The sequence below is a fragment of the Oncorhynchus kisutch genome, linkage group LG23 (assembly GCF_002021735.2).
Source record: "Oncorhynchus kisutch isolate 150728-3 linkage group LG23, Okis_V2, whole genome shotgun sequence".
NCBI lineage: Eukaryota > Metazoa > Chordata > Actinopteri > Salmoniformes > Salmonidae > Oncorhynchus > Oncorhynchus kisutch.
Window position 1 is genome coordinate 2,560,903 of NC_034196.2, and position 26,485 is coordinate 2,587,387.

Genomic DNA, 26,485 nt, shown 5'->3' on the forward strand with positions numbered 1-26,485 from the left:
CATGAACACTTACCATGCCGCATCTTGGTCCGATCCTTACTCCTCTTCGGACGAAGAGGAGGAAATCTGCCGTTACAGAAAAACCCACCAACAAAGCACCAAGCGGCGTGGTAATGGGCAGCAGCAACATCGATGGCAGGACTCCTGGACATGGGAGGACGTTTTGGACGGCAAGGGTTGCTACACATGGGAGGAGATCCTGACTGGAAGGGATCGCCTCCCATGGGAACAGGTGAAGGCAGCTAGGAGAGCAGAGGCAGAGATGAGCCAGCGATACGAGGGAACACGACTGGCAAGGAAGCCCGAGAGGCAGCCCCAAAAATGTATTGGGGGGGGCACACAGGGAGTGTGGCGAAGCCAGGTAGGAGACCTGTGCCAACTTCCTGTGCTTACCGGAGAGCGAGAGGGACCGGGCAGGCACCCTGTTATGCTGTGGAGCGCTTTGTGTCCCTGGTGCTAGTGCATAGCCCGGTGTGGTACATTCTAGCTCCTCGTATCGGCCGAGCTAGAGTGGGCATTGAGCCAGGTGCCATGAAGCCGGCTCTACGCATCTGGTCTCCAGTGCGTCTCCTTGGGCCGGCGTACATGGCACCAGCCTTACGCATAGTGTCCCCGGTTCGCCAGCACAGCCCAGTGCGGCTCGTCGGGCAACGGGGAGCATTCAACCAGGTAAGGTTGGGCAGGCTGGGTGCTCAAGAGCTCCAGTGCGCCTGCACGGTCCGGTCTGTCCAGTACCAGCTCCACGCACCAGCCCTCCGGTGGCAGCCCCCCACACCAGGCTGACTCTCCGTCTTCTGCCTACAGGGTCTTCAGCCTGTCCAGCACTGCCAGAGCCTTCCTCCTCTCCAGCGCTGCCAGAGTCTCCCGTCTGTCCAGAGCTGCTAGAGTCTCCCGTCTGTCCAGAACTGCTAGAGTCTCCCGTCTGTCCAGAGCTGCTAGACTCTCCCGTCTGTCCTGAGCTGCTAGAGCCGCCAGTCTATCCTGAGCCATCAGAGCCGCCAGTCTGTCCAGAGCCGTCAGTTAGCCAGGACCTGCCAGAGCCGTCAGTCAGCCAGGCGATGCCAGAATCGCCCTTCACTCCAGTGCTGCCGGAGTCTCCCGCCTGTCCGGCGCTGCCGGAATTCCCCCGTCCATTCGGGACCCATGTCTAGGGTTCCCAGTCCAAGGTCGGTGGCGAGGGTCGCCGCTTTAAAGAGGCCACGGAGGCGGGCAAAGAGGCGCACTAGAACTTTGGTGAAGTGCGGTCCTCGTCCCGCACCAGAACCGCCACTGCGGACAGACACCCACCCAGACCCTCCCCTATAGGTTCAGGTTTTGCGGCCGGGACTGTTTAGGTTTGGTTTATTTCATGTTATCGTTTATTGTTTTGTATTTCATAGTGTTCAGGCTTTTCTTATTAAAATTTGTCATGAACACTTACCACGCCGCATCTTGGTCCGATCCTTACTCCTCTTCAGACGAAGAGGATGGAAATCTGCCGTTACACACCCCTTGACTTTTTCCACATTTTGTTGTGTTACAACTTGGGATTAAAATGGACTTAATTGTAATTTTTTTGTCAACGATCTACACAATATGCTGTAATGTCAAAGTGGGGAAAAAAATACAACCTTTGTAAAAAAAATAATGAAAAATAAAACTAATATATGTTGACTAGATAAGTATTCAACCCCATGAGTCAATACAAGTTAAGAAATATATACAGGATTGTTCTTTTAAAACAAGGACATTAAAGACCTAGATTGACTACATGCAAATGTTTAAAATATAATATGCTACCGTTGGCAGTGATTATAGATGTGAGTCTTTCTTGGTAAATCTCTAAGAGCTTTGCATACCTGGATTGTACAATATTTGTATATTATTATTTTTTAAATTCTTCAAGCACTTCGGGTCCCGCGGACTGACTTTGGGGAACTCTGGCGTAGCCCATGTATCGGATGCTGCCCATGTATTGGATGCTGCCAGCATCCGATACATGGGCTACATTTAATAAAACAGAGGGGCGCTGTGTCGCTTGCTCGGTTGCTTTCTACGGTGAGATATTTTCAGCCACTTGCAAATTGAGCGAAAGTTTGCCGGTGTCCTGTTCGGATGCTGGAATTATTTTGGATGAACGTGTAAAGTGATCTGAAGTGATTTGTTTGACAATCAGATGAGAACATCATGACTGGGTATGTTCATGGCACTTTACAGTTCAATGACATGTCTTTACTATTAAAAAAATCCCTATTATTTGGAGGTGGGGGGGGCTCAGAATGGCCTCTGGCTGGGGCGTTCAAATCACTGCCATACATACCTTAATATACCTTGAGTATACTACTGTAAACCATACGAACACTTGATCTTTCCATGTCATTAACTGACCAGATGAATCCAGATGAAATCTATAATCCCTTATTGATGTCACTTGTTAAATCCACTTCAGTCGGTGTTGATGAAGGGGATGAGGCAGTTTAAATAAGGATTTTTAAGCCTTGAGATAAATGGATGGGCAAGACAAAACAGGTTTGTGTCAACAACTGCAACGCTGCTGGGTTTTTCTCGCTCAACAGTTTTCCGTGTGTATCAAGAATGGTCCACCACCAAAAGGACATCCAACCAACTTGACACAACTGGGGGAAGCATTGGAGTCAACATGGGCCAGCATCCCTGTGGAACGCTATCGACACCTTGTAGAGTCCATGTCCCGATAAATTGAGGATGTTCTGAGGGCAAAAGTGGGGGTTGCAACTCAATAGGAAGGTGTTCCTAATGTTTGGTCAACTCAGTGTATAATATATTGTAATTTGTGTAACACTGTTTTACAAGGCTACTTCCCTGGCATTTACTTTACATGGTTACTGATTACATGGTCATTACAGAAAAAAATATTGGAATTGGGCTGTAGAACAATTATAGCACTGGTAGCACAAAAAATTCCAGATTGTAATTCCATACTCAAAAGTCAGATAAATTCGCTATCAATAAGTATAAACAAACCCTGGACACTAATTGTTTTGAGAGTGAAACCATCTGTTCTCGCGTACAATCATTCAAAACAAAACACAACATATCAAAACACATCCACTCTGTCCTCTCTCATTTATCTCATAATACATTTCCTCCCACTAGTGCCTACCTACAAAAAGAACTAAAAAAAACAATTCATATATTAATGTAATACAACTCATAAATCATCACTCTACATGGGGGACTGATTAAAAAACAATCCAGGGATATGTTGTTGGACTGAGGGAGAAACGGAGGCCTAGCTGCCAGAGTATGAGAAAGAATATACAACATATGTCTGTGCGAGACAGAAATGACAACAGTGAAAATAAAATAGATTCAGCTTTCGCATAATGTTTGTTGGCTCATCTTAAGAAAAAAGCTGCTAGTACAACTACCTACAGTAGTTTCTTTCCTAGTTTAATAATGGAAAAAATACCCAAAACTGGTTGCAATGACATCAATACAACCAGATTAGAGTAATCTCATTACAATAAGATGTCCTGTCCACCCCCCCCCCCTGGTTGTACTTACTGTAAGGGCATCCATAGGCCTCCAGCCTCAGGCCTATTCTCCCATTAGGGTTCCAGTCTAGAGGAAGTAACCGTAGGAACCTGGCAAAGACTGGCTGCTGCAGTTTGAACTGCACCACACTGTCTGCATTGCTGTTTCCAGTGAATGCCTGGAGAAACACAAATATACAGAGAGGGTTAGGGTTAATGGATAGTTCATTGAAATGTTGTTGACAGTTAGTTGAACATCTACAACCCGTCTATTTGGGACTATCCAAATAAGGAGTTACCATATACCTGATTTAGCACTGTATGATATGATTGTTTTTCTTCTTTGGGTCAGAGGAGGCTGGTAGGAAGAGATATAGGAGGACGGGCAACTTGTAATGGCTGGAATGGAATTCATGGAACTGAGTCAGACATGTGGTTTCCATATGTTTGACGTGTTTGATACCATTCCATTCCAGCCATTACAATAATCCTGTCCTCCTGCAGCTCCTTCCACCCTCCTCCACTGCTTTGGCAAACCCACTTTTTTTTCATGAAATAAAAATAGATACTCCCACACTGATGAATGCTCCCAATAGCTTTGCCTCCACCTATTGAGAAGAGCATGTGGCCACATTGATGAATTGGGTTCTGAAAGGGGTTTGTTACTGATGAGATTAATAAGAAATGTAATACTGATGCTCTTTCCATCTCATGTTTGCTGGCAAATACTTAGGTCTACTATTTGAGTAATGAGCGTCGTTAACCTCTCTGATCCTAACTTATGTTTCTAATAAGACATGCACATATTACATAGCAGTATTGTGTTCTATTATTTGTCCTCTCCTCCTGTTCCCTGGCTGTGTCCCAAATGGAATGCTATTACCTATTTAGTGTACTACTTTTACTGGTGCCGTGTATGGGCCCTGGTCAAAAGTAGTGCACTAAATACGGAACATGGTACCATTTGGGACACAGCCCCTGTCTCTCATTAAGATGGATAAATAATGGGTTCATCCCCTAGGAGTTTTCCATCCTACCTTTGAAGTTGACACTCCAGTTAATTGGTGGTTCACACGCTAAAATAAGGGTGAAATACCCAATTAACACTGTTAACGTCCTAACTATTATTGTGAGATAGACAAGAGTCAGGCCAGTAGCTCCCTTTCATGTTGGCTAGGGGAGACGATAAAGTGCATTCGGAAAGTTTTCCACATTTTGTTAGGTTACTGCCTTATTCTAAAATGTATTAAATCGTTTTTTCCCTCATCAATCTACACAGAACACCCCATAATGACAAAGCAAAAACAGGTTTTTAGAGATCTGAAATATCACATTTACTTTACTCAGTACTTTCTTGAAGCACCTTTGGCAGCGATTACAGCCTCAAGTGTTCTTGGGTATGATGCTACAAGCTTGTCACACCTGTATTTGGTGTGACAAGTTTCTCCCATTCTTCTCTGCAGATCTTCTCAAGCTCTGTCAGGTTGTTCGGGGAGTGCCACTGCACAGCAATTTTCAGGTCTTTCCAGAGATGTTCGATCGGGTTCAAGTCCGGGCTCTGGCTGGGCCACTCCAGGACAATCAGAGACCTGTCCCAAAGCCACTCCTGCGGTGTCTTGGCTGTGTGCTTAGTGTCAATGTGTGCTTAGTGTCGTTAACCTTTGCTGAGGTCTGAGGTCCTGAGCCCTCTTGTCACACCCTGGCCATAGAGGCTTTTATTCTCTATTTTGGTTAGACCAGGGTGTGACTAGGGTGGGCATTCTATGTTCATTTTCTATGGTTTGTATTTCTTTGTTGTTTGGGCGGGTGTGGTTCTCAATCAGAGGCAGATGTCTATCATTGTCGCTGATTGAGAACCATACTTAGGTAGCTTTTTCCCCACTGGGTTTTGTGGGTAGTTGATTTCTGTTTAGTGTTTTTCACCTTTCAGGACTGTTTTGGTTATTCCAGTGTTCAGTGTCAATAAACAAATATGAACACGTAACACGCTGCGCTTTGGTCCTCACCTTCTTCCACCAACAGACGTTTCAACTCTGGAGAAGGTTTTCATCTCTCTATACTTTGCTCCGTTCATCTTTCCCTCGATCCTAACTAGTCTCCCAGTCCCTGAGGCAGAAAAACATCTCCCAATATGATGCTTCCACCACCGTGCTTCTCCTTATGGATGGTGCCAGGTTTCCTCCATGCGTGACACTTGGCATTCAGGCCAAAGAGTTCCATCTTGGTTTTGTGTCGAAAATATGCATTTATAATATAACATTTGATGTCTGTCCCAAACTGAAATTGACTTTCTTAGTGTTGTTGCATAATTTGGAGGGCTGAGAAGCAGCATCATCATCATCTTTGAAGAGAGCGGATGAGCCGTGCGTCTGGTGAAGCAAAATGTTAAGCCCAACAAATTCCACTGTTTTCTGCTAAGAAAGCTCAGTAAGCTGCATCTTATGTGTGTGTGTGTGTGTGTGTGTGTGTGTGTGTGTGTGTGTGTGTGTGTGTGTGTGTGTGTGTGTGTGTGTGTGTGTGTGTGTGTGTGTGTGTGTGTGTGTGTGTGTGTGTGTGTGTGTGTGTATGTGTGTGTGTGTGTGTGTGTGTGTGTGTGTGTGTGTGTGTGTGTGTGTATGTGTATGTGTATGTGTGTGTGTGTGTGTGTGTGTGTGTGTGTTCCCATAAGTGCGTCTCATTTGCTCCGGGAGGGAGGTGTCCCTTTGAAATATGCCTGAGTCAAGGTGCAAATCCCTCCAACGCCTGCCCCCTGTCTGACAAGCCTTCGCTCATAGAAGAGAAAGAGAACAACACTCATCCCTTAAACTCAAACTTATTAAGCCCGGTCTGAGGAAACAAAAAACACGTACCAGGACTTGTGACTGGTACTGATAGTAGACTCCTGCTGTCAACTAGAGTTTAAAAACCCTCTAAGAGGTTCTTAGGATTGATGAGAATGTGCAGAAATTTGATGCCAAGTACTTCAAAATATGCGTCGTCAAACTGTGAGTACAGAAGAGGACTGTATGCACATATGTTGTGAAATCAGAATTTTCTTATTGACAATCTTTCTAATTCTCTCTTCCTCATGTCAGCTAAAATTAACAAAATGCTATTTAGTACAAAAAGCAAATAACAAGGATGGCAACACACTAAAATGCAGCTGTATCCAACAATTCTCTCAGCCAACAGTATAGAGCTGAGCTGGGCTTTTCCTGCCTTCCAGTGATTCATCTATTATTCATAGACAGTGAAAGGACGCTTATGAGGCTATTTGAGAGTTTGGCTACATGGTGTACTTGGCAGCGTCTCAAATGGCACCCTATTCCTATAAAGTGCACTACTTTTGACCAGACCCTCTGCTACAGGCTTTCACCTCACCACAACGTGAGCGAAGCCTAGGAGCAGAGGCTAGCCCTGGTCAAACGTAGCACAAGGGTGCCACAGGGTGCAATTTCAGATGCAGCCATATGGTCTTTGCTCAGTGACTTACCCCAATGCTGTCTTGCAGGTTTAAATGACTACAACCAGTCAAGGTTGCCCCCTGACCCTGACACTGTCTTCCAGGTATGATTACCTACGATGTACACTAGTTAAGGTTGCCCACGGAGACTTACCCCGATACTGTCCTCCTGGCGGTACTGTTTCCAGTTGCGTCCCGTGTCGCTGAACATGAGGAGGAAGGAGGAGACCCAGTCTGAACTGCCGTAGCGACCCTGCGTGGCCACGGCTGTGATCTCCGTCCGCTCCCCCAGGTCCACCTCCAACCACTGGTACTTATTAGACTCTACAGGAGCCCAGCCTCCGGCACCTGACGGAAAAACACACAGGGATCCCAGATATGGTAACTCTTTACATTATAAACTAACTCTATGAGAAGAGGAACAGACACACACAGACACAAAGGGGCAGTTTCCCGGACACAGTTTAAGCCTAATCTTGGACATTAAAAGCATTTCCAATGGTGATTCTCCATTGAGAATGGTTTTCAGTCCCAGACTAGGTGTAATCTTTGTCTGGGAAACCGGCCTTATGACAGAAGGAACACGCACAGGCATAGTTACACATCCAACATCATGTAACCTATTGTCAATGATAGTCTATCGGTGGTTTGTTGAGCATAGGGGGCATGTCAAAATAAAGTGTTATCACAAACCCTGTAAGAGCAGGCATAAACTTTGAGGAGGATTGTGTGATAATGTGTATTTGTTTATGAGTGACCCTGTGTGACGTATTACATAACTCAATGGTTCTCATCCATTTTTTGGTCATTTTACCCCAAGCACATTTTGCTCTGCTTGAAGTTGCACATGAGGGGGTCATGTGCAACTGATCATTAGGCCTATATTCTTATGAGTCTTCCCAAGGACCCCCTGTGAATAGGCCAGGTAACCCGCTGATGGTGCCCATCATTATATTGTCAACTCTATGAGAGGAGAAATACACTTTTGAGGGAAACCGTTTGGGAAAGTGTGTTTTTAACATATGGGTGACCTTATAGTTCAGGGGATGGACTTTCTTTTTTTTTTTAAGAAACAAATGGGCTTTAGATAAACAAACCTGTCAACACAAACAGCATACGATAAGCTTGTGCATACTCCAGTTTGGTAGCAGTCTAGTATCCTATAGTATTGTAGCACATATGACATACACTGAATTAACCAAACATTAAGGACACCTTCCTAATATTAAAATGCACCCGTGAGCCTGGCACCTACTACCCCGTTCAACGGCTCTTACACGTTTTGTCTTTCCCATTCACCCTCTGAATGGCACACATACACAATCCATGTCTCATTTGTCTCAAGGCTTCAAAAATCCTACTTTAATAACCTTTTACTGCAGTGTGCTAAATTAGGGTCATAGAGTGTTTCTTGGTAGTCTTAAACAAATCTTCTTTAAAACAAAAGTATACACCTCACACACATTGTACCATGTCTGATATAGAGTTGAAATGTATTCCATTTTGAGTTTGCATCCCAATATTACACTTTATATACACATCACAGAAGACTGAAATATAACAAAAAGCTTTGACATAGAAACACCGGATTTTCCAATTAACTCTTCATCTACACTGATTGAAGTGGATTTAACAAGTGACATTTATAAGGGATCATAGCTTTCACCTGGATTCACCTGGTCTGTCTATATCAATGAATGTTTTGTATACTCACTGTACATATTCAATTAACAGATTCTGTACAGTGCACTGTATATCATCTCTGAGAATATAGCAGCCTTGCACAACGAAATTGAACCTAAACACATCAACATCCATTACAGAGCTCGTAGCAAAACGAGGAAGAATGATCCAACATCAGGTGATGTGCTCATGGGATACATTCTTCTCAGGTATCATTGGTATTCAAGGCTCATATATGAGCAAGCAGTCACTCTCCATTTGCCAGTAGCAAACACATGATACAATTATATTCATATGACAAAGCAGAGCAGCTCCAATGATGCAGCAGACTGGTTTAAATGTGCAGAAAAGTCCTCCGTGACATTTCAAGTCACATCATCGGATTCAAAATAAAGTAACCACTTAAACTGGAGCTCTGGGTATGACTGCAGTAGGGTTTAGAGTCAATCCCCTACTTGCAATGACTGTGATATATGGTTGTTTTACCTTACCTACCTTAGTTGAATGCACGTTCTGGATAAGAGCGTCTGCTGAACGACCAAATGGAAATGTAGATAGAAAAAATAGAGCAATCGAATCAGCAAAGTGTCCTGTTCCATGAAACCACACAACAGGCTGTGGAACAGGAACAGGTCTTTGGCTTCTGCAGGAGCCAGGAGGAGGGAGAGAGAGGGGGTAGCCAAAGAGAGACATGAGGAGGAGGAGGAGGAGGGAGAGAGAGGGGGTAGCCAAAGAGAGACATGAGGAGGAGGAGGAGAAGGAGGAGTGATGAAATAGCACTGTAGAATGGAGACACCATCGTGAGAAAGAAGGGACCACAGGATGAGAGGTGTGCTAATGTCTGTGACAGAGGGGAAGTAGAAAATGCTGAGTCGGGCAAAAGCACGACCTCAGGGCCCCGGACACCAGATGGACGGAGTGGGAGCAGAGAGGAGTCTAGAGGAGGTACCCAGGCTTCCAGCAGGGCCGCCCCAAAGACACAACAGAGCTAGAGGACCGAAACTAGTCACACCGCAGCTGGGAATAGAAATGTCCCAAAACCCTGCAGTGGGCCTTACTCTATACAGAGAGACACACAGAGCCTTTGAAGTAACCAAAACAAAAACACAGAGGTTAAAGGTCACTTAACATTTGCAAAGACGATGTCATCTAACTAAGCTGACGCAAAAACTCTCCAGGAACTGGTAGGAATCCCACAGAGGCATAGGGACCAGATTCTCCACACTTCTCCCAAAGTGTGCACCAGCACAATTCCCATACTATGTAGACAACATGTAAGGTTCTATTGAATTACATCCTTCAGCACCTCACACCTGCAGCAAACTAAATAAGGACGATAAAGATAATCGAGGACATACTACATACACAGGTAATTGTTTAGATGTTGTACACTAAGCTATATTTCATTCCTTATCTGAATGCGAAGTGAATGAGTTGGTAGTTATGTATATCATTTATATTCATTATCCCAGGTCTTTTATTGTTTATATGACCGCCTATTGGTTCCACTCATACTGTCTGGTCTGTTCAGGGGCAAGACAACACGCTGCCCGTATGTGTTGGCATTTAGGACGAGAGGCAGCGAAAGGCCAGGTTGAATAAGTACTTAACTCTAGTAGCAGACAGATGCTGCCATTGACACAGCGATGAGAGGCAGAGAGCAAACACATTGACCTTTGCTCAATACTGCCGATGGAATAGACAACATGCAGGGGGGAACAAAGAGTAGAAGAGTACACAATACCAGGAAGGAATCCACCTACAAAGACAGAAGACAAAGACAGAGTAGTCATCCCAAATGGGCCCTGGCCCAGGTCAAGAGTAGTGTATAGGGTACCAACAGTAGGGCATTCTATAGGGGACAGAGTGCAATTTGGGACGCAATCAAATACAGAAAATGGGTTGTATGAAGCACGTTTCTCAGCTTTTATCTCTCATTCTCACAAGCAGTTAACACATTCGTGTGTTTTATTCTGTCTTAAAAATGGGCAATTCTTAACAGGAGGGTGTCTATTCATGGCTGCTGGGAAGCAGAACTGGGATAACTATAGTTTTAATTGTACTTTCTGAAAAGTAAAACAAATTTGCAGGGGAACAAATAGTTATTTTGGAGGTGACTACAAATTTTGAAGTACAGATCCCCAAAAATGACTACTTTTTAAAAAGTAGTACTTTTTTTATTTTTTTTATTGGAATACAGATCTCAGAAAGTAACAACTAAAAAAATATTTGAATACAGGAAGTGACTACTTCTCTGAAACTATTGGATTGGCTTCCTTCAATTAATGGCAGGGCTGTATCTGGAACGTCATGTTGAAGATAGAAATATAATTAATAGAGCACACACAATCTCCTAAACTTTTCCAATCTATCTGACAATCATATTTGAGCTACACAATACATTTCAATCTGTACATTTTATAAATCCTCCTTATACAACCTCTACAGGATCGGTGTCCCCCCCCAAGGGACGGTTAAGCTAACGTAGGCTAATGTGATTACCATGAGGTTGTAAGTAACATGAACATTTCCTAGGACATAGACATGTCTGCTATGTGCAGAAAGCTTCAATTCTTACATGTCAAAGACGGTACAAAAAACGCATGGTTTTTCTTTGTTTTATCTTTTACCAGATCTAATGTGTTATATTCTCCTACATTAATTTCACATTTACAAACTTCAAAGTGTTTCCTTTCAAATGGTATCAAGAATATGCATATCCTTGCTTCAGGTCCTGAGCTACAGACAGTTAGATTTGGGTATGTAATTTTAGGCAAAAATTGAAAAAGTTTAACTAATTAGCAAATGATATTTTGTAAAGATAAGTATACTGAACAAAAATATAAACTCAACATGCAACAATTTCAAAGATTTTACTGAGTTACAGTTCATAGAAGGAAATCAGTCAAATTCATTAGCGCCAAATCTATGGATTTCACATGACTGAGCAGGGCGCAGCCATGGGTGGGCATAGGAGGGCAAAGTCCCACCCACTGGGGAGTCAGGCCCAGCCAATCAGAATATGTTTTTTCCACAGAAGTGCTTTATTACAGACAGAAATAATCCTCAGCACACCCCCCCCCCCCCCCTCTTCAGACGATCCCGCAGGTGAAAAAGCCGTATGTGGAGGTCCTGGATACACGTGGTCTATGGCTGTATGGACATTTGGATGTACTGCCAAACGCTCTAAAACAACATTGCAGGCGGCTTATGGTAGAGAAATTAACATAAAACTATCTGGCAACAGCTCTGTTGGAAATTTCTGAAGTCAGCATGCCAATTGCACGCTCCCTCAAAACTTGAGACATCTGTGGCATTGTGTTGTGTAACAAAACTGCACATTTTAAGTGGCCTTTTATTGTCCCCAGCATTAAGCGGCAACTGTGTAATGATCATGCTGTTAAATCAGCTTCTTGATTTGCCACATGTCAGGTGGTGTCACGTTCACTGTCTTCAAACTCCCTGTCATAAATTGAGCCAAGGCGCAGCGTGCATGTAGTTCCACATCTTTAATAAAGTGAAACCTTCACAAAACAACAGGTAAACAGAAACCGAACATGACGCAACTGTTGCGCACACAAACACACACAGAAAATACATAATTACCCACAAACACAGGTGGGAAAAAGGCTGCCTAAGTATGATTCCCAATCAGAGACAACGATAGACAGCTGCCTCTGATTGTGAACCATACCCAGCCAACAAAGAAACAGACAAACTAGAATGCCCACTCAAATCATACCCTGACGTAACCAAATTAGAGAATAAAAACTAGGCCAGGGCGTGACAGGTGGATGGATTATCTTGGCAAATGAGAAATGCTCACTAATAGGGATGATAATAAGGATGTTAACAAATTTGTGCACAGAATTTGAGAAATTATATTTTTGTGCATATGGAACATTTCTGAGATCCTTAATTTCAGCTCATGAAAAATGGGAACAACACTTCACATGTTGCATGGATATTTTAGTAAGAGTATATAAATACGCACAACACGCCATTGAAAAGGTCAGAAGCTGTAATACATTTCACATACTGCAGAGTAAATCAAAGCCATTTGCAAACATTACAAAACAGCAAGTTGGATGCTTAGAAAAACAACCCTCCATCTGAGGGTAAGTGCTCTTGTTTCAAACACACACTATACCGTCTTCAAAGGGATTGTTTACTCAGAATACAAAACTAACATGATTTTCCGCCTACATTGGCTGTAGTTGATTCAAGAAGTCCGTTTTGGGATATTTAGTTTCCTGTCAACACTTAATAGCATATTGTGTAACTGTTAGTATTCTCAGTAACACTTAACATTAAACTGTGGTTGTGCCTGTGAAATAAAACTGTAATTACTTTGAGAAAAAGTTTATTAGCATGTTGTTACATAGTACTTTGCTCATTTAATTGCAAAGCAACAAGCTGATGGTGACTGTTCCTTATTATAACCACTTATGTAATTTATCCATTAATATGCAATTATAAAGCAATTTCCAAAGTCCTATGTAACAACAATGTTGCTATTGTCATAATCAACATTACTACACATGTATAGGCACTTGATGTCAAGTGTTACTGTGTGTCTAGTGTCTAGTTTAAGAAACAGACGCCTCACAAGTCCTCAATTGGCAGCTTCATTAAATAGTACCTGTAAAACACCAGTCTCAATGTCAACCGTGAAGAGGCGACTCTGGGATGCTGGCCTTCTAGGCAGAGTTGCAAAGAAAAAGCAACATCTCAGACTGGCCAATTACAAGAAAAGATTAAGATGGGCAAAAGAACACATACATTGGACAGAGGAACTCTGCCTAGAAGGCCAGCATCCCGGAGTTGACTCTTCACTGCTGACATTGACACTGGTGTTTTGCGGGTACTATTTCATGAAGCTGTTAGTTGAGGAATTGTGAGGCATCTGTGTTTCACAAACTATACACTCTAATGTACTTGTCCTCTTGCTCCGTTGTGCACCGGGGCATCCCACTCCTCTTTCTATTCTGGTTAGAGCCAGTTTGCTCTGTTCTGTGAAGGGAATAGTATACAGCGTTGTACGAGATCTTCAGTTTCTTGGCAATTTCTCGCATGGAATAGCCTTCATTTCTCAGAACAAGAATAGACTGACGAGTTTCAGAAGAAAGTTATTTGTTTCTGGCCATTTTGAACCTGTAATCGAACCCACAAATCCTGATGCTCCAGATACTCAACTAGTCTAAAGAAGACCAGTTTTATTGCTTCTTTAATCAGAACAACAGTTTTCAGCTGTGCTAACATAATTGCAAAATGGTTTGCTAATGATCAATTAGGCTTCTAAAATTATAAACTTGGATTAGCTAACAGAGTGTGCCATTGGAACATAGGAGTGATGGTTGCTGATAATGGGCCTCTGTACACCTATGTAGATATTCCATTAAATTAGCTGTTTCCAGCTACAATAGTCACTTACAACATTAACAATGTGTACACTGTATTTCTGATCAATTTGATTTTATTTAATGGACAATAAATGTGCTTTTCCTTCAAAAACAAGAACATCTCTAAGTGACACCAAACTTTTGAATGGTAGTGTACATAGCTAGCGAATGCAGCTTAGCCTACTGAAACACCCAGCTCAAATCAGAGAGGGATGCTATGTTACCTAGCTGGCTATGGCTATCCAACACTGGAACTCTTCCAGGTCAAGGTAAGCTTTTGGTTTTATTAATTCATTGCCACCAGGGCCTACTGGTGTAACTGCTAAACTGCTTGCTAACTGTACACTGTATTGCATGATTGTAGCGGGTTTACGAATGCATTAGTTCTAGTAGCTATGTTGACTTGACGGTAGCTAATATGTAACAACTATGTAGGCTGTGTGTAAGGGTTAGCGGTTGTGATATGAAGGTTTAGCTTGGAAAGGTTTTTTCGACTGGTCAGACAGCTGATGTGTTCTGCACTGAAATCCACAAGCAAAGGGAAAAGGTGAGAGGAGGAGAGTGCATCGATGCGATATGGAATTATCAAACGATTAAAGGGATCATGCTGTTTGTATATGGCAGTTATGAAAGTGACCTGTGTTTGCATGTGAACAAGGGTGTATTCGTTCCGCTGATTCTGTTGAAAAGAGTTTCTTAAATGGAAGCAAACAGAATGAAACGGGGATAAACACACCTGAATTTGTCCAATAGAACTCTCGTTTGCAACTGTTGGACTAATGATTACACCATAGATCAGCTAGATGCAGGCAAGATTATGTCAATGTCTGTCACCTTGATTACTCAAATTTGCACCTAAGTTATAAACGTTCATACATAGGCTAGGTTGTAGCAATCTTATGATGGGTATAAGGAAAATTTGAGTCATGTAGTAGCCTAAACCTATCGATGTTACATTGAGCTGGGTGAATGGAATATGAATGGCAGTCATCCAATATGCTGTAGTAGAAATAAGGCTATGCTCATCAAAAATGTTATCGTACTCCCTCATTTTAAACGGCACTGGCCACCACTGCTGTGCTAGGTTATTAGGGTTAATGAAGTGTCATGGACGTGGGCATTAAACCACCGCTGTGCTGCTGCCCATTTACATCAACACATGAAACAATATCAGTAGGAAATCATATTTTCTCTAAAATCAACACTTAAATTAACCATAAGTTTTCCGTGAGCAAAAAAAATGTGACAAGTGTAATATTTTACCCTTGTATGAAATCAGCACTTGCTGTAGCCAAACAGTGTAACATTTCTATAATGTCAATCTCAAATCCCAAATAAATGTTTATTGGTCGCATGCACCTAATACAACAGGTGTAGTAGACCTTACAATTAAATGCTTCCTTACGAGCCCCCAACCAACAATGCAGTTTAAAAAAACGAATAATATGAGACAAAAGTAACAAGTAATTAAAGAGCAGCAGTAAAACAACAATAGCGAGACTATAAACAGGGTACCTGTTACGCTCGACTTCGGATGATAAATGACCGGACCAAGGTGCAGCTCTTTATTTGAAAACGTAACACCGGGAAAAAACAAAGAACATAAACCGAACGTAAAGCTTGTCATGTTAAGGCCTAAACCAAACTAGTGGTCTGGCTGATGTGTGGTGGATCTGTGGACCCAAAAGAGTGCTGAGACCCATTCTTAGAGGAGACTGGACTTGTCATGTTAAGGCAACAAACAAAGACGAAAGCGCACAATTCTGTAAGGAAAAATAAACTATACAGAAAACAAGATCCCACAAAACCCAAAAGGAAAATGACAACTTCTATATGATCCCCAATCAGAGACAACGATAGACAGCTGCCTCTGATTGGGAACCATACCCAGCCAAAAACACAAAGAAATAGAAAACATAGATTTTCCCACCCGAGTCACAGCCTGCCCTAACTAAACATAGAGAATAATAAGGATCTCTAAGGTCAGTACCGGTACAGAGTCAATGTGAGGGGGCACCGGTTAGTTTGTGGTAGTACGTACATGTAGGTAGTAGAGTTATTGAAGTGACTATGCATAGATGACAACAACAGAGAGTAGCACGGTGTAAAGAGGGTGGGGGGGGGGCAAATAGTCTGGGAAGGTGTTTGATTAGATGTTCAGGAGTCTTATGGCTTGGGGGTAGAAGCTGTTTCGAAACCTATTGGACCTAGAATGATATTGCTCACATACACATGGTTAGCATATGTTATTGCGAGTGCAACGAATGGCTTGTGCTTCTAGTTCCGACAGTGCTGCAATATCTAAAGTGACTAGTGATCCGTTTATTAAAGTGGCCAATGATTTCAAGTCTGTATATAGGCAGAAGCCTCTCTGCGTTAGGGATGGCTGTTCAACAGTCTGATGGCCTTGAGAAAGAAGCTGTTTTTCAGTCTCTCGGTCCCAGCTTTGATGCATCTGTACTGACCTCACCTTCTGAATGGTAGCGGGGTGAATAGGCAGTGGCTCGGGTGGTTGTTGTCCTTGATTATCTTTTTGGCCTTCCTGTGACATTGGGTGCTGTCGGTGTCCTGGATTGCAGGTAGTTTGCCCCCGGTGATGCGTTGTGCAGACCGCACCACCCTCTGGAGAGCCTTAGTTGTGGGCGGTGCAGTTGCTGTACCAGGCGGTGATGCAGCTTGACAGGATGCTCTCAATTGTGCAGCTGTAAAAGTTTGTTAGTGTTTAGGTGACGAGCCAAATTTCTTCAGCCTCCTGTGGTTGAAGAAGCGCTGTTGGACGATTTCAGTTTGTCCGTGAATTGTACGCCGAGGAACTTTCCACCTTCTCCACTGCTGTCCCATCTATGTGGATAGGGAGGGAGGGGGGGGGGGCTCCCTCTGCTGTTTCCTGAAGCCCACGATCATCTCCTTTGTTTTGTTTATGTTGATTGAGAGTTTTTTTTTGCTGACACCACACTCCGAGTGCCCTCACCTCCTCCCTGTAGCCTGTCTCGTCGTTGTTGGTAATCAAGCCTACTACTGTAGTGTCGTCTGCAAACTTGATGATTGAGCTGGAGGCGTGCAAGGCCACGCAGTCATGGGTGAACAGGGCGTACAGAAGGGGGCTGAGCACGCACCCTTGTGGGGCTCCAGTGTTGAGCATCAGCGAAGTGGAGTTGTTGTTTCCTACCTTCAGCACCTGAGGCGGCCCGTCAGGAAGTCCAGGATCCAATTGCACAGGGCGGGGTTGAGACCCAGGTCCTCTAGCTTAATGATGAGCTATGAGGGTACTACGGTGTTGAATGCTGAGCTATAGTCAATGAACAGCATTCTTACATAGGTATTCCTCTGTCCAGATGGGATAGGGCAGTGTGCAGTGTGATGGCGATTGCATCGTCTGTAGACCTATTGGGGCGGTGAGCAAATTGAAGTGGGTCTAGGGTGACAGGTAAAGTGGAGGTGATATGATCCTTGACAAGCCTCTCAAAGCACTTCATGATGACAGAAGTGAGTGCTACGGGCGATAGTCATTTATTTCAGTTACCTTTGCCTTCTTGGGTACAGGAACAATGGTGGCCATCTTGAAGCATGTGGGAACAACAGACTGGGATAGGGACAGATTGAATATGTCTGTAAACACATCAGCCAGCTGGTCTGCGCATGCTCTGAGGACGCGCTTAGGAATGCCATCTGGGCTGGCAACCTTGCAAGGGTTAACACATTTAAATATCTTACTCGGAGAAGGAGAGCCCACAGACCTTGGTAGCGGACCACGTCGGGGGCACTGTATTATCCTCAAAGTGGGTAAAGAAGATGTTTAGTTTGTCTGGAAGCAAGACGTTGGTGTCCGTGACGTGGCTGGTTTTCTTTTTGTAGTCTGTGATTGTCTGTAGACCCTGCCACATAAGTCTCGTGTCTCAGCCGTTGAATTGCGACTACACTTTTTCTTTATACTGACATTTCACTTGTTTGATTGTCTTGTGGAGGGAATAACTATACTGTTTGTATTCGTCCATAATCCCTGTCACCTTTCCATTGTCAAATGCAGTGGTTCGCACTTTGAGTTTTGCAAGAAAGCCGCCATCTATCCACGGTTTCTGGTTAGGGTAGGTTTTAAATGTCATGGTGGGTACAACATCTCCTATGCACTTCCTTATAAAAACTCACTCACCGAATCAGTGTTTATGTCTATATTATCTGAGGCTACCCGGATTATCTACACGGTTTCATATGCTTGTGTGTCATCTGTAAATACAAATAAAACAGTTAAATTACAAGTCTAATTGGTTTAGCCATGGAAAAAGCCAGGAACCTTCCCACTAGCCATGATCGGCTGAGATAAAGGATGGGTTGGACATACTGCGAGATGAGTCCAGATTGGTCTGCCAACCGATCCGCTACCTCCCTCTGGTCAGAAGAAACACAAACACATATCACAAGTCCACAACAGGTGCACCCAACTCATTTCCCACACACCCTGAAATCACAAATGGATCTGCCAAAAGGCAAGGATCCACTTCTCCAAAAATGTCACTCCTACTGGACCAAACGTATCTTCATCATAACTATGTCCATCAATGCAAGGCTCAAACTCCTCACAACACCTTCTACCCCTTCTATTTCAACTCCTGAACTCAAACTGGCAACCAGCTAACTCTGTTTGAACATTGTTATTGCTAGCTTCAACAGATTAAAACCCATCCGCTACCTCCCTCAATCTTTTCAACCTCCTCTCTCTCTTTTCAACCTCCTCTCTCTGTCCCTCCATCCTCCTCCCTTAACCAATTACCCAACTCCTCCTGAAAATATTACACTTTTCCAAGCCCAAATCTATTTTTAGCCTCCTCGAAAGACATGCTAAGCCCTGTACTCCCTCCACGTCATACTTTTCTCTTTAGATTTGGTTATGTTGTGTATGACAGGCCTTCCAACCAGGAAATTGAAATCATTCTCTTCCTGTTATGGGAGGATTCCAAAATGACAACCTATTTGCGTCTTCTTCTGTGATCTTTAAACAGCGGTTTGCAATCAAAAAGGTGCATTACCGCCACCAACTGGACTGGAGTGTAAGTCCTTTACACTTTGTGTTACAAAACAGGAAAAAGAGAAAATTAAGAAAAGTGCCCTGTCAACTAACCCTACACTCATTAAAAACCCACCACCCCATTCTACTACTTTACCTGATCCGACACCAGGTCAACGGCCTGGGAGGACGGGACACTACCATTCAACACACCTTGTAACTCGTCTGCAGTATAATCTCATAAACCACAGTACTTCTCTGCAGCTGCCATCACAACACCTTTTCTGTGAATTGTGTTCCATTTCTACAGTACAGTTGGTAACCATGGCATTGAATGCTAAAAAGCCAATCTTACTGAAGCACATTTCATTCGTAGGCCTATCACTTTGTACTGGCAAAATACTTTTACTACTCACCGGGAACCTCTTAGGATCCCTCACCCTTGACCCATCCTCTACTTACTTCACTGCCTAAGCATACAACACCTTCTGTACAACTCTGACCATGGTAACCTCAACCTGCCTCTCTCGCACCGGACACTTCGGTATAGGGAGTAGGGCACTGTATAGGGAGTAGGATACCATTTGGTATGCACACAGCTCTGTTAAGAACCTATTTCAGGCCTGGTCTGTGCTGCTCTCTCTCTCTTTAAGAGAAGAGATGGGGAAATCATGGCCGACATGACTTTGGCAAGTTGTACCAGCTTTTTAGCGAAGAACAGATGCGTGTCTAATGAACGGGCGACTCTCTCATCAATTATGTACTGTTTTTCCACCTGCTAGCAAATTAATGAGAAATAGAGAGCCGTTTAGGGTGCGGGGTCTTGGGTGACATAAACCCTCCAATAATGGCCATATGAATAGCATGGCAGATCGTCAGAGGGAAAACACCGGGCGGAATTAGGGAGGTTTAATTGCAACATAATTAGGCCAATGCAACGCTGATAGGGCTTTCCAAGCTGGCATCTGGCTGAGCTGCCAGTTAAGGTAAATGTTCACCAGACCAAATACATGGAGAGACCATCAGACCATGACACAGGAGTGGGAAATAGATCAATATGTGATTAGCCAATAGTTCTTAGTTAATTTCAATGAATGGCTTTTAATTTCACTTTCAAATCTAATTTGATCTTTTTAGAAAGTGATTACCTGGCGAGGGGATACTTGGCGAGGGCATGAACTGAAGTTGTCTGAAATTCTTCTACACTGTATATCTCCATTAATATATTATTAATATCTACATTTCCGGTAGAAATGGATCATCTACATTTCCTGCTTGTAAGCAAACCACAATATCCAGAATGCATAGTGATTTCAGGATGCAGTACAGCCCCTGTCGAGATGGTTCCAGTTGAGAATGAGAGTCAACAGGTAGCTAATGTTCCTTACCGGACCAGCCACTCGTTAGTAGAACATCAGCTTGCGAAGAACTATTAAACAACTGTACATTTTATTCATGGTGTTCAGTTCCTGGATGTGAAAACCTCAAGCAAGCGCAGGCTGCTGAGGTAACATTCCATTGGTTACTTTGCAAGCTAACGATAGCTACGTTAGATTTCGTTAGCTACAGCCCGCCGGACCGTATCTAACCGTCAACTAGCGAACTACTGCAAGTGACTGGCCTGTGTGTTCTATTTACAGAGTCCAATCCCATCAACATCTGCAGCACCAGGAACTAGTCTAAATCACCTTTGACTGCACAATGCTGGCAAGAGCCAAAGTGTATAGTCTATGAGTCCAAGGTCAATGGAGCTCATGAAGTTCTGCCAGACCAGCTGAAGAACATTCAGGACCCTGCCTAAAACATTCTGCCAACATAATATCCACATTCAGTTAGGCTGATGTTGTAGGTGTCACGCCTGCTCCCGCTCCCCCTCTCTGGCGCTCAAGAGCCATCATTACACACACCTGTCACCATTGTTACACATATCAGCGTATCATTGGACTCACCTGGACTCCATCACTTATTGATTGACTCCCCTATAAATGTCTATTCCTCAGTTTCCTCCCCATGTTAGCATTGTCATTTTGTTCACCCTGTCCAGACGCTGTTCTTGTTTTGTTATTTTTTAAATATTCACTCCCTGTACTTGCTTCTCGCCTCCCAGTGTCTGTGCGTACAGAATGCTGACAGAATGCTGACACCCCAATTTGAAACATCATGGAGTTTTTTTGTGTTTTGTTGGTGACGTTGGGTCCGGGTGCCACTGCCGAAGGAACCGGGGATGCCACAGCTGGCTCGAGAGGTTTTCTTGCATCGGCCAGCTCGTCGGGTTCCCACGCCTCAGCCAGCTTGTCGAGCTCCCACACCTCGGCTGGCCCACCGGGTGGTGCCCCTAAGGGGGGGGGGATTCTGTCACACCTGCTCCCACTCCCCCTCTCTGGAGCTCAAGGGTGCCAGGCGCGCATTACGCACACCTGTTACTATTGTTACACGTATCAGCGTATCTTTGGACTCACCTGGACTCCATCACTTATTGATTGCCTCCCCTATATCTCTCTATTCCTCAGTATCATCTCCGTGTCAGCATTAATGTCATTTTTGTTCCCCCTGTCCAGACGCTGTCCTTGTTTTGTTTCATGTCGGGTATTTGTTATATATTCAATCCTTGTACTTGCTTCTCGTCTCCCAGCGTCTGTCCTTACAGTAGCATAGTATAAAATTCCCAGTATTCTCAGAACTGCATTGTGGTATAGATATTGCTAGCTCTTGTACATATGTATATAATGGAGTTTGAACAATAATATCTTTTTTTTGTTTGACAAGTGACTAAATGATTCCAGCTGCATCAGAAACCAATAAAGTGTCGACTTCAACTTCTGGATCAATTCATCATGGTATTTATGAAATGGATTTGGAAGTACCTAGTTATCTTACTCACAGAGGTAAGCTTACACAGCAGTATGTAGGAGCAGTTATGGCAATGTTTGACATTGATTAAAAAAATATACTGCTAATGCCTATAATAAATACTACAGTTCTACAAAAGGAATACTTGCATATGGTTTGGTGGGTGCAGTGAGCTGCATTCACTTTGATACAAGGGGAGATGTTTGGTATGGAACCTTTCACATCTCCTCTTGAGACAAATTGCTTGAATGGCCCCAACACCACACAGGTATTGATACTCAGAGACTAATATCCCACTGGGCACAGACTTCAATTCAACATCTATTCCACGTTTCATAGATTACGTGGAAACAACCTTGATTCAACGAGTTTGTGCCCAGTGGGATGAGACATAAACCCAAAGTTATTCCTTTTGTCTTCGTTACAATCGTCAAAACAGTTCAAGTTTTGCTCGTAATGAGATGCACTGAGGCTAACTAGCTAGCTGTAACCTTAGGCTACAGTACACTTTGGGTATAGCAAACAAAGCTAGCTAGCTTGTCCTTTAGTGGTACTAGCAAGCCGAATCGATCACAAAATTATACTGTATTGAACAACACTGCCTTGTGTAATAAGAGAGCTTATAATGCTAGCTAGCTACCGCCAGCAAAATAACTTACTCATTTGTCATTTGCCCTCCTGGTCCAGCTGGTCTAAGCTGCCGCTGACAGTTGTTCTTGGAGGTTCTGAATAACGTCTCCAGCACCCCTCTATCCATATGTTCGTCAAAATTTTGATGATCTGTCACACACACACACACACACGATCCATGGCGTCTGCACTGACCTCTAGTAAGAACTTTTCGTGATTGAATGTGTTGTAGCACAGACATTTCTCATCTGTCGGCATGGGCTGGACAGCACCCGCATAGGCAGCACTATTCGGAGTCTGACCATGGCTCCCCATCGTTGCTTTGCAGGTCTCGCTAGTCTTGTTCTCACTGTCTCAAGTCCTCTTCAGTGTATTCCGGGCTGACATGAATAGGGCTGTATGTCCCTGTGGGGACATACGGTTTCGTTTGTCCAGCTCTTCTTGGAAAGAGGAATCATTAGCAGCCGTTGTAATTATTTAGCAATCTCGGATAGACGGTGCACGGTAACATAGCTCCCCGTGAACCTGTGAAACTAATACCGACCCCGGTTTGATAAGCCTGCCTTCGAGTGTGGGAACACAATTGGAAAAGGAAGCAGGACTCCCGTCAGTCTGTAGTCTTTACAAGGCCTGGGAAAATGAGTCAACCTAGATACGTTGCAATGTCGTGGCACATAGCAATGGCTCCATTGAACAAGGACAACCATGGCTCTACTGTCCAATGGCTCCATTGAACAAGGACAACCATGGCTCTATTGTCCAATGGCTCTATTGAACAAGGACAACCATATCTACTCACTTCTAGCGTGATCGTGCAATCGGTGAAACACAAAGGCCACAATAATTGCTACAAAACAGGACTCCATTTATTTTGCGGTCTCCCACCGCATAAATAAAAGAATACCTCTATGGTACCTAATTATGTCTGAAACACCTCTCATCAGTCATAACTATGTAGGGATACTGGAAAAACACCCCCAATAGTGTCTAGTGGTGAAGTTTCCCTTTTAAACTGGAGACAGAGTAATAATAATTAGAATTAAACACACCGTTGCTGCATTCAAGGGGACAGGGCAGTGATGATGAGAGGGAGGGAATGAGAAAGGGAAAAGGAGAGAGAGAAGTTATTATAAAGAGAGAAGGGGGGAAAGGGAGAGAGAGCAGAATAGGTATGAAAGAGAAAAGAGGAGGGAGGGAATGGAAAGGTAATGAGAGAAAGGGAGAGGGAGGGAGGGATAGATAGAGGGAGAAAGAGAGATAGGGAGAGGGGGAGGAAAACGAGAGAGAAACTGGGTTGAACTAAGTAAACAAATTATGTTTTATTGGAGGAGAGAACGACAGCGTGACAGGGAGAAAATAGAAGTCAGAGGGAGATCAAAACCTGGCCTGCCATAATGTGTTCTTGTCCCCTAGGGAGGGGGTTTAACCAGATCTGATCCTGACTGGATCTCAATGGGTTTTTGATGTTTCTACACAACCTTGGATTGCATGGACATGGCACATATCTGATCACAGCATGTGTAAAATAGTTGGTGGGTTGGTGTGTGTGTAAGTGCAGAATGGTGAATAGCATTCTAATTCTAATTTGAAGCTCAGATGGTAGAGCATGAGGCTTGTAACGTCAGGGTTGTGCGTTCGGTTCCTGGACCACCCATATGTAAAATGTTGGCACGCATGACAGGAAGTCGCTCTGAATACAAGCGTCTGCTAAATTAAATATATTTTTATATTATATTATTGACCAGAGAGGGGAACCAACCAATCCACTCTGAGGACAGTCTGAGGACAAACAATATAATTTGCATGGATCAGGCAATGGACCATTTTGATATGTTCATACACAATGACCTTACAGACTATATACTGTATGCAATCCTATCACCACTGTTCTCATGTTGCTCTTCTCTGACTATAATTAGTGAATGGAAGTATTTCATTCAATATTTCAATCAACTTAGTTGTCAGATCACAAAAGACCATTCTTAATAATTAACAAGCCTGGTGAGAAGATATTATACCAGTAGAACTGAACAGAGGGCAAAATTATGAAGCTTTTGACAGTTACCACTGTTCATTTAGTCAGCAAATTGAATCAGTAATGTGAATATCCTCTGAGAAACACTAGAGGATGCTGAGTGTTACATTTTCCAGACAGAGATGTAAATTAGATGCATCCATTAATTGATTCATTGATTTCTTCTTAGAACAACTGGGATATTGTCATCTAGTGCATTTTGTAATTAACATCACTGTTTCAATCCTTGGCGATGCCATGCTAGATCCTCCTCCAGTCACATAAAGAACAGAGTGTGACCTTAAAAAGTGGTCAAAGGTCAAATAGAAGAGTGGTTGTTGAGAGGCAACCGAGTAAACAACCATGTAACCTCTGCCATGTAAACAACCGATTACATACTCCAACATTACATGAGAGGGAGAAATGTTCAACCTGTCACGCCCTGATCTGTTTCACCTGTCCTTGTGCTTGTCTCCACCCCCCTCCAGGTGTCGCCCATCTTCCCAACTGATACCTGTGTTTTCTGTCTGTCTGTGCCAATTCGTCTTGCTTGTTCAAGGCTACCAGCAGGTTGTCTCAGCGCCTGCTTTTTCCAGTCTCTCTTGCCTGTGCTGACTCCGAGTCCGCCTGCCTGACCACTCTGCCTGCCGTCCTGTACCTTTGCCCCTACTCTGGATTGCCGAACTCTGCCTGACCTGACCTGACCCCTGGGCCTGTCTGCCATCCTGTACCCTGACCCACTACTCTGCATTATCGACCCCTGCCTGCCTTGACCTGTCGTTTGCCTGCCCCAGTTGTTACAATAAACATTGTTACTTCTACACAGTCTGCACTTGGGTCTTACCTGAAACATGATACACCCAGAGAGTTATTTGTAGAATCTTTGAGACTGTGAAAGGTTCTTTATAGAACCATTATCCACAAAAATTCTATAAATAACCATTAAGGTTATAACCATTAAGGGTTCTAAACAGCACCAGGTTGTAACCATTAAGGGTTCTAACCATTAAGGGTTCTAAACAGCACCAGGTTGTAACCATTAAGGGTTGTAACCATTAAGGGTTCTAAACAGCACCAGGTTGTAACCATTAAGGGTTCTAACCATTAAGGGTTCTAAACAGCACCAGGTTGTAACCATTAAGGGTTGTAACCATTAAGGGTTCTAAACAGCACCAGGTTGTAACCATTAAGGGTTCTAAACAGCACCAGGTTGTAACCATTAAGGGTTCTAAACAGCACCAGGTTGTAACCATTAAGGGTTCTAAACAGCACCAGGTTGTAACCATTAAGGGTTCTAAACAGCACCAGGTTGTAACCATTAAGGGTTCTAAACAGCACCAGGTTGTAACCATTAAGGGTTCTAAACAGCACCAGGTTGTAACCATTAAGGGTTCTAAACAGCACCAGGTTGTAACCATTAAGGGTTCTAAACAGCACCAGGTTGTAACCATTAAGGGTTCTAAACAGCACCAGGTTATAACCATTAAGGGTTCTAAACAGCACCAGGTTGTAACCATTAAGGGTTCTAAACAGCACCAGGTTGTAACCATTAAGGGTTCTAAACAGCACCAGGTTGTAACCATTAAGGGTTGTAACCATTAAGGGTTCTAAACAGCACCAGGTTGTAACCATTAAGGGTTCTAAACAGCACCAGGTTGTAACCATTAAGGGTTCTAAACAGCACCAGGTTATAACCATTAAGGGTTCTAAACAGCACCAGGTTGTAACCATTAAGGGTTCTAAACAGCACCAGGTTGTAACCATTAAGGGTTCTAACCATTAAGGGTTCTAAACAGCACCAGGTTGTAACCATTAAGGGTTCTAAACAGCACCAGGTTGTAACCATTAAGGGTTCTAAACAGCACCAGGTTGTAACCATTAAGGGTTCTAAACAGCACCAGGTTATAACCATTAAGGGTTCTAAACAGCACCAGGTTGTAACCATTAAGGGTTCTAAACAGCACCAGG

General features: G+C 43.5%; 1 protein-coding gene across 2 annotated transcripts in view; it reads right to left on the reverse strand.

Moving 5' to 3' along the window:
- LOC109868726 (contactin-associated protein-like 4) overlaps window positions 1-26,485 on the reverse strand; it is a 205,921-nt gene that overhangs the window by 132,916 nt on the left and 46,520 nt on the right. For both annotated transcript variants that reach the window (XM_020458457.2, XM_020458456.2), the window contains exons 3-4: window positions 7,091-7,284; window positions 3,526-3,673 (exon numbers count right to left, since the gene is read on the reverse strand). In XM_020458457.2, the coding sequence (XP_020314046.1) occupies window positions 3,526-3,673; window positions 7,091-7,284 (342 nt within the window). The remainder of the gene's footprint in view (window positions 1-3,525; window positions 3,674-7,090; window positions 7,285-26,485) is intronic.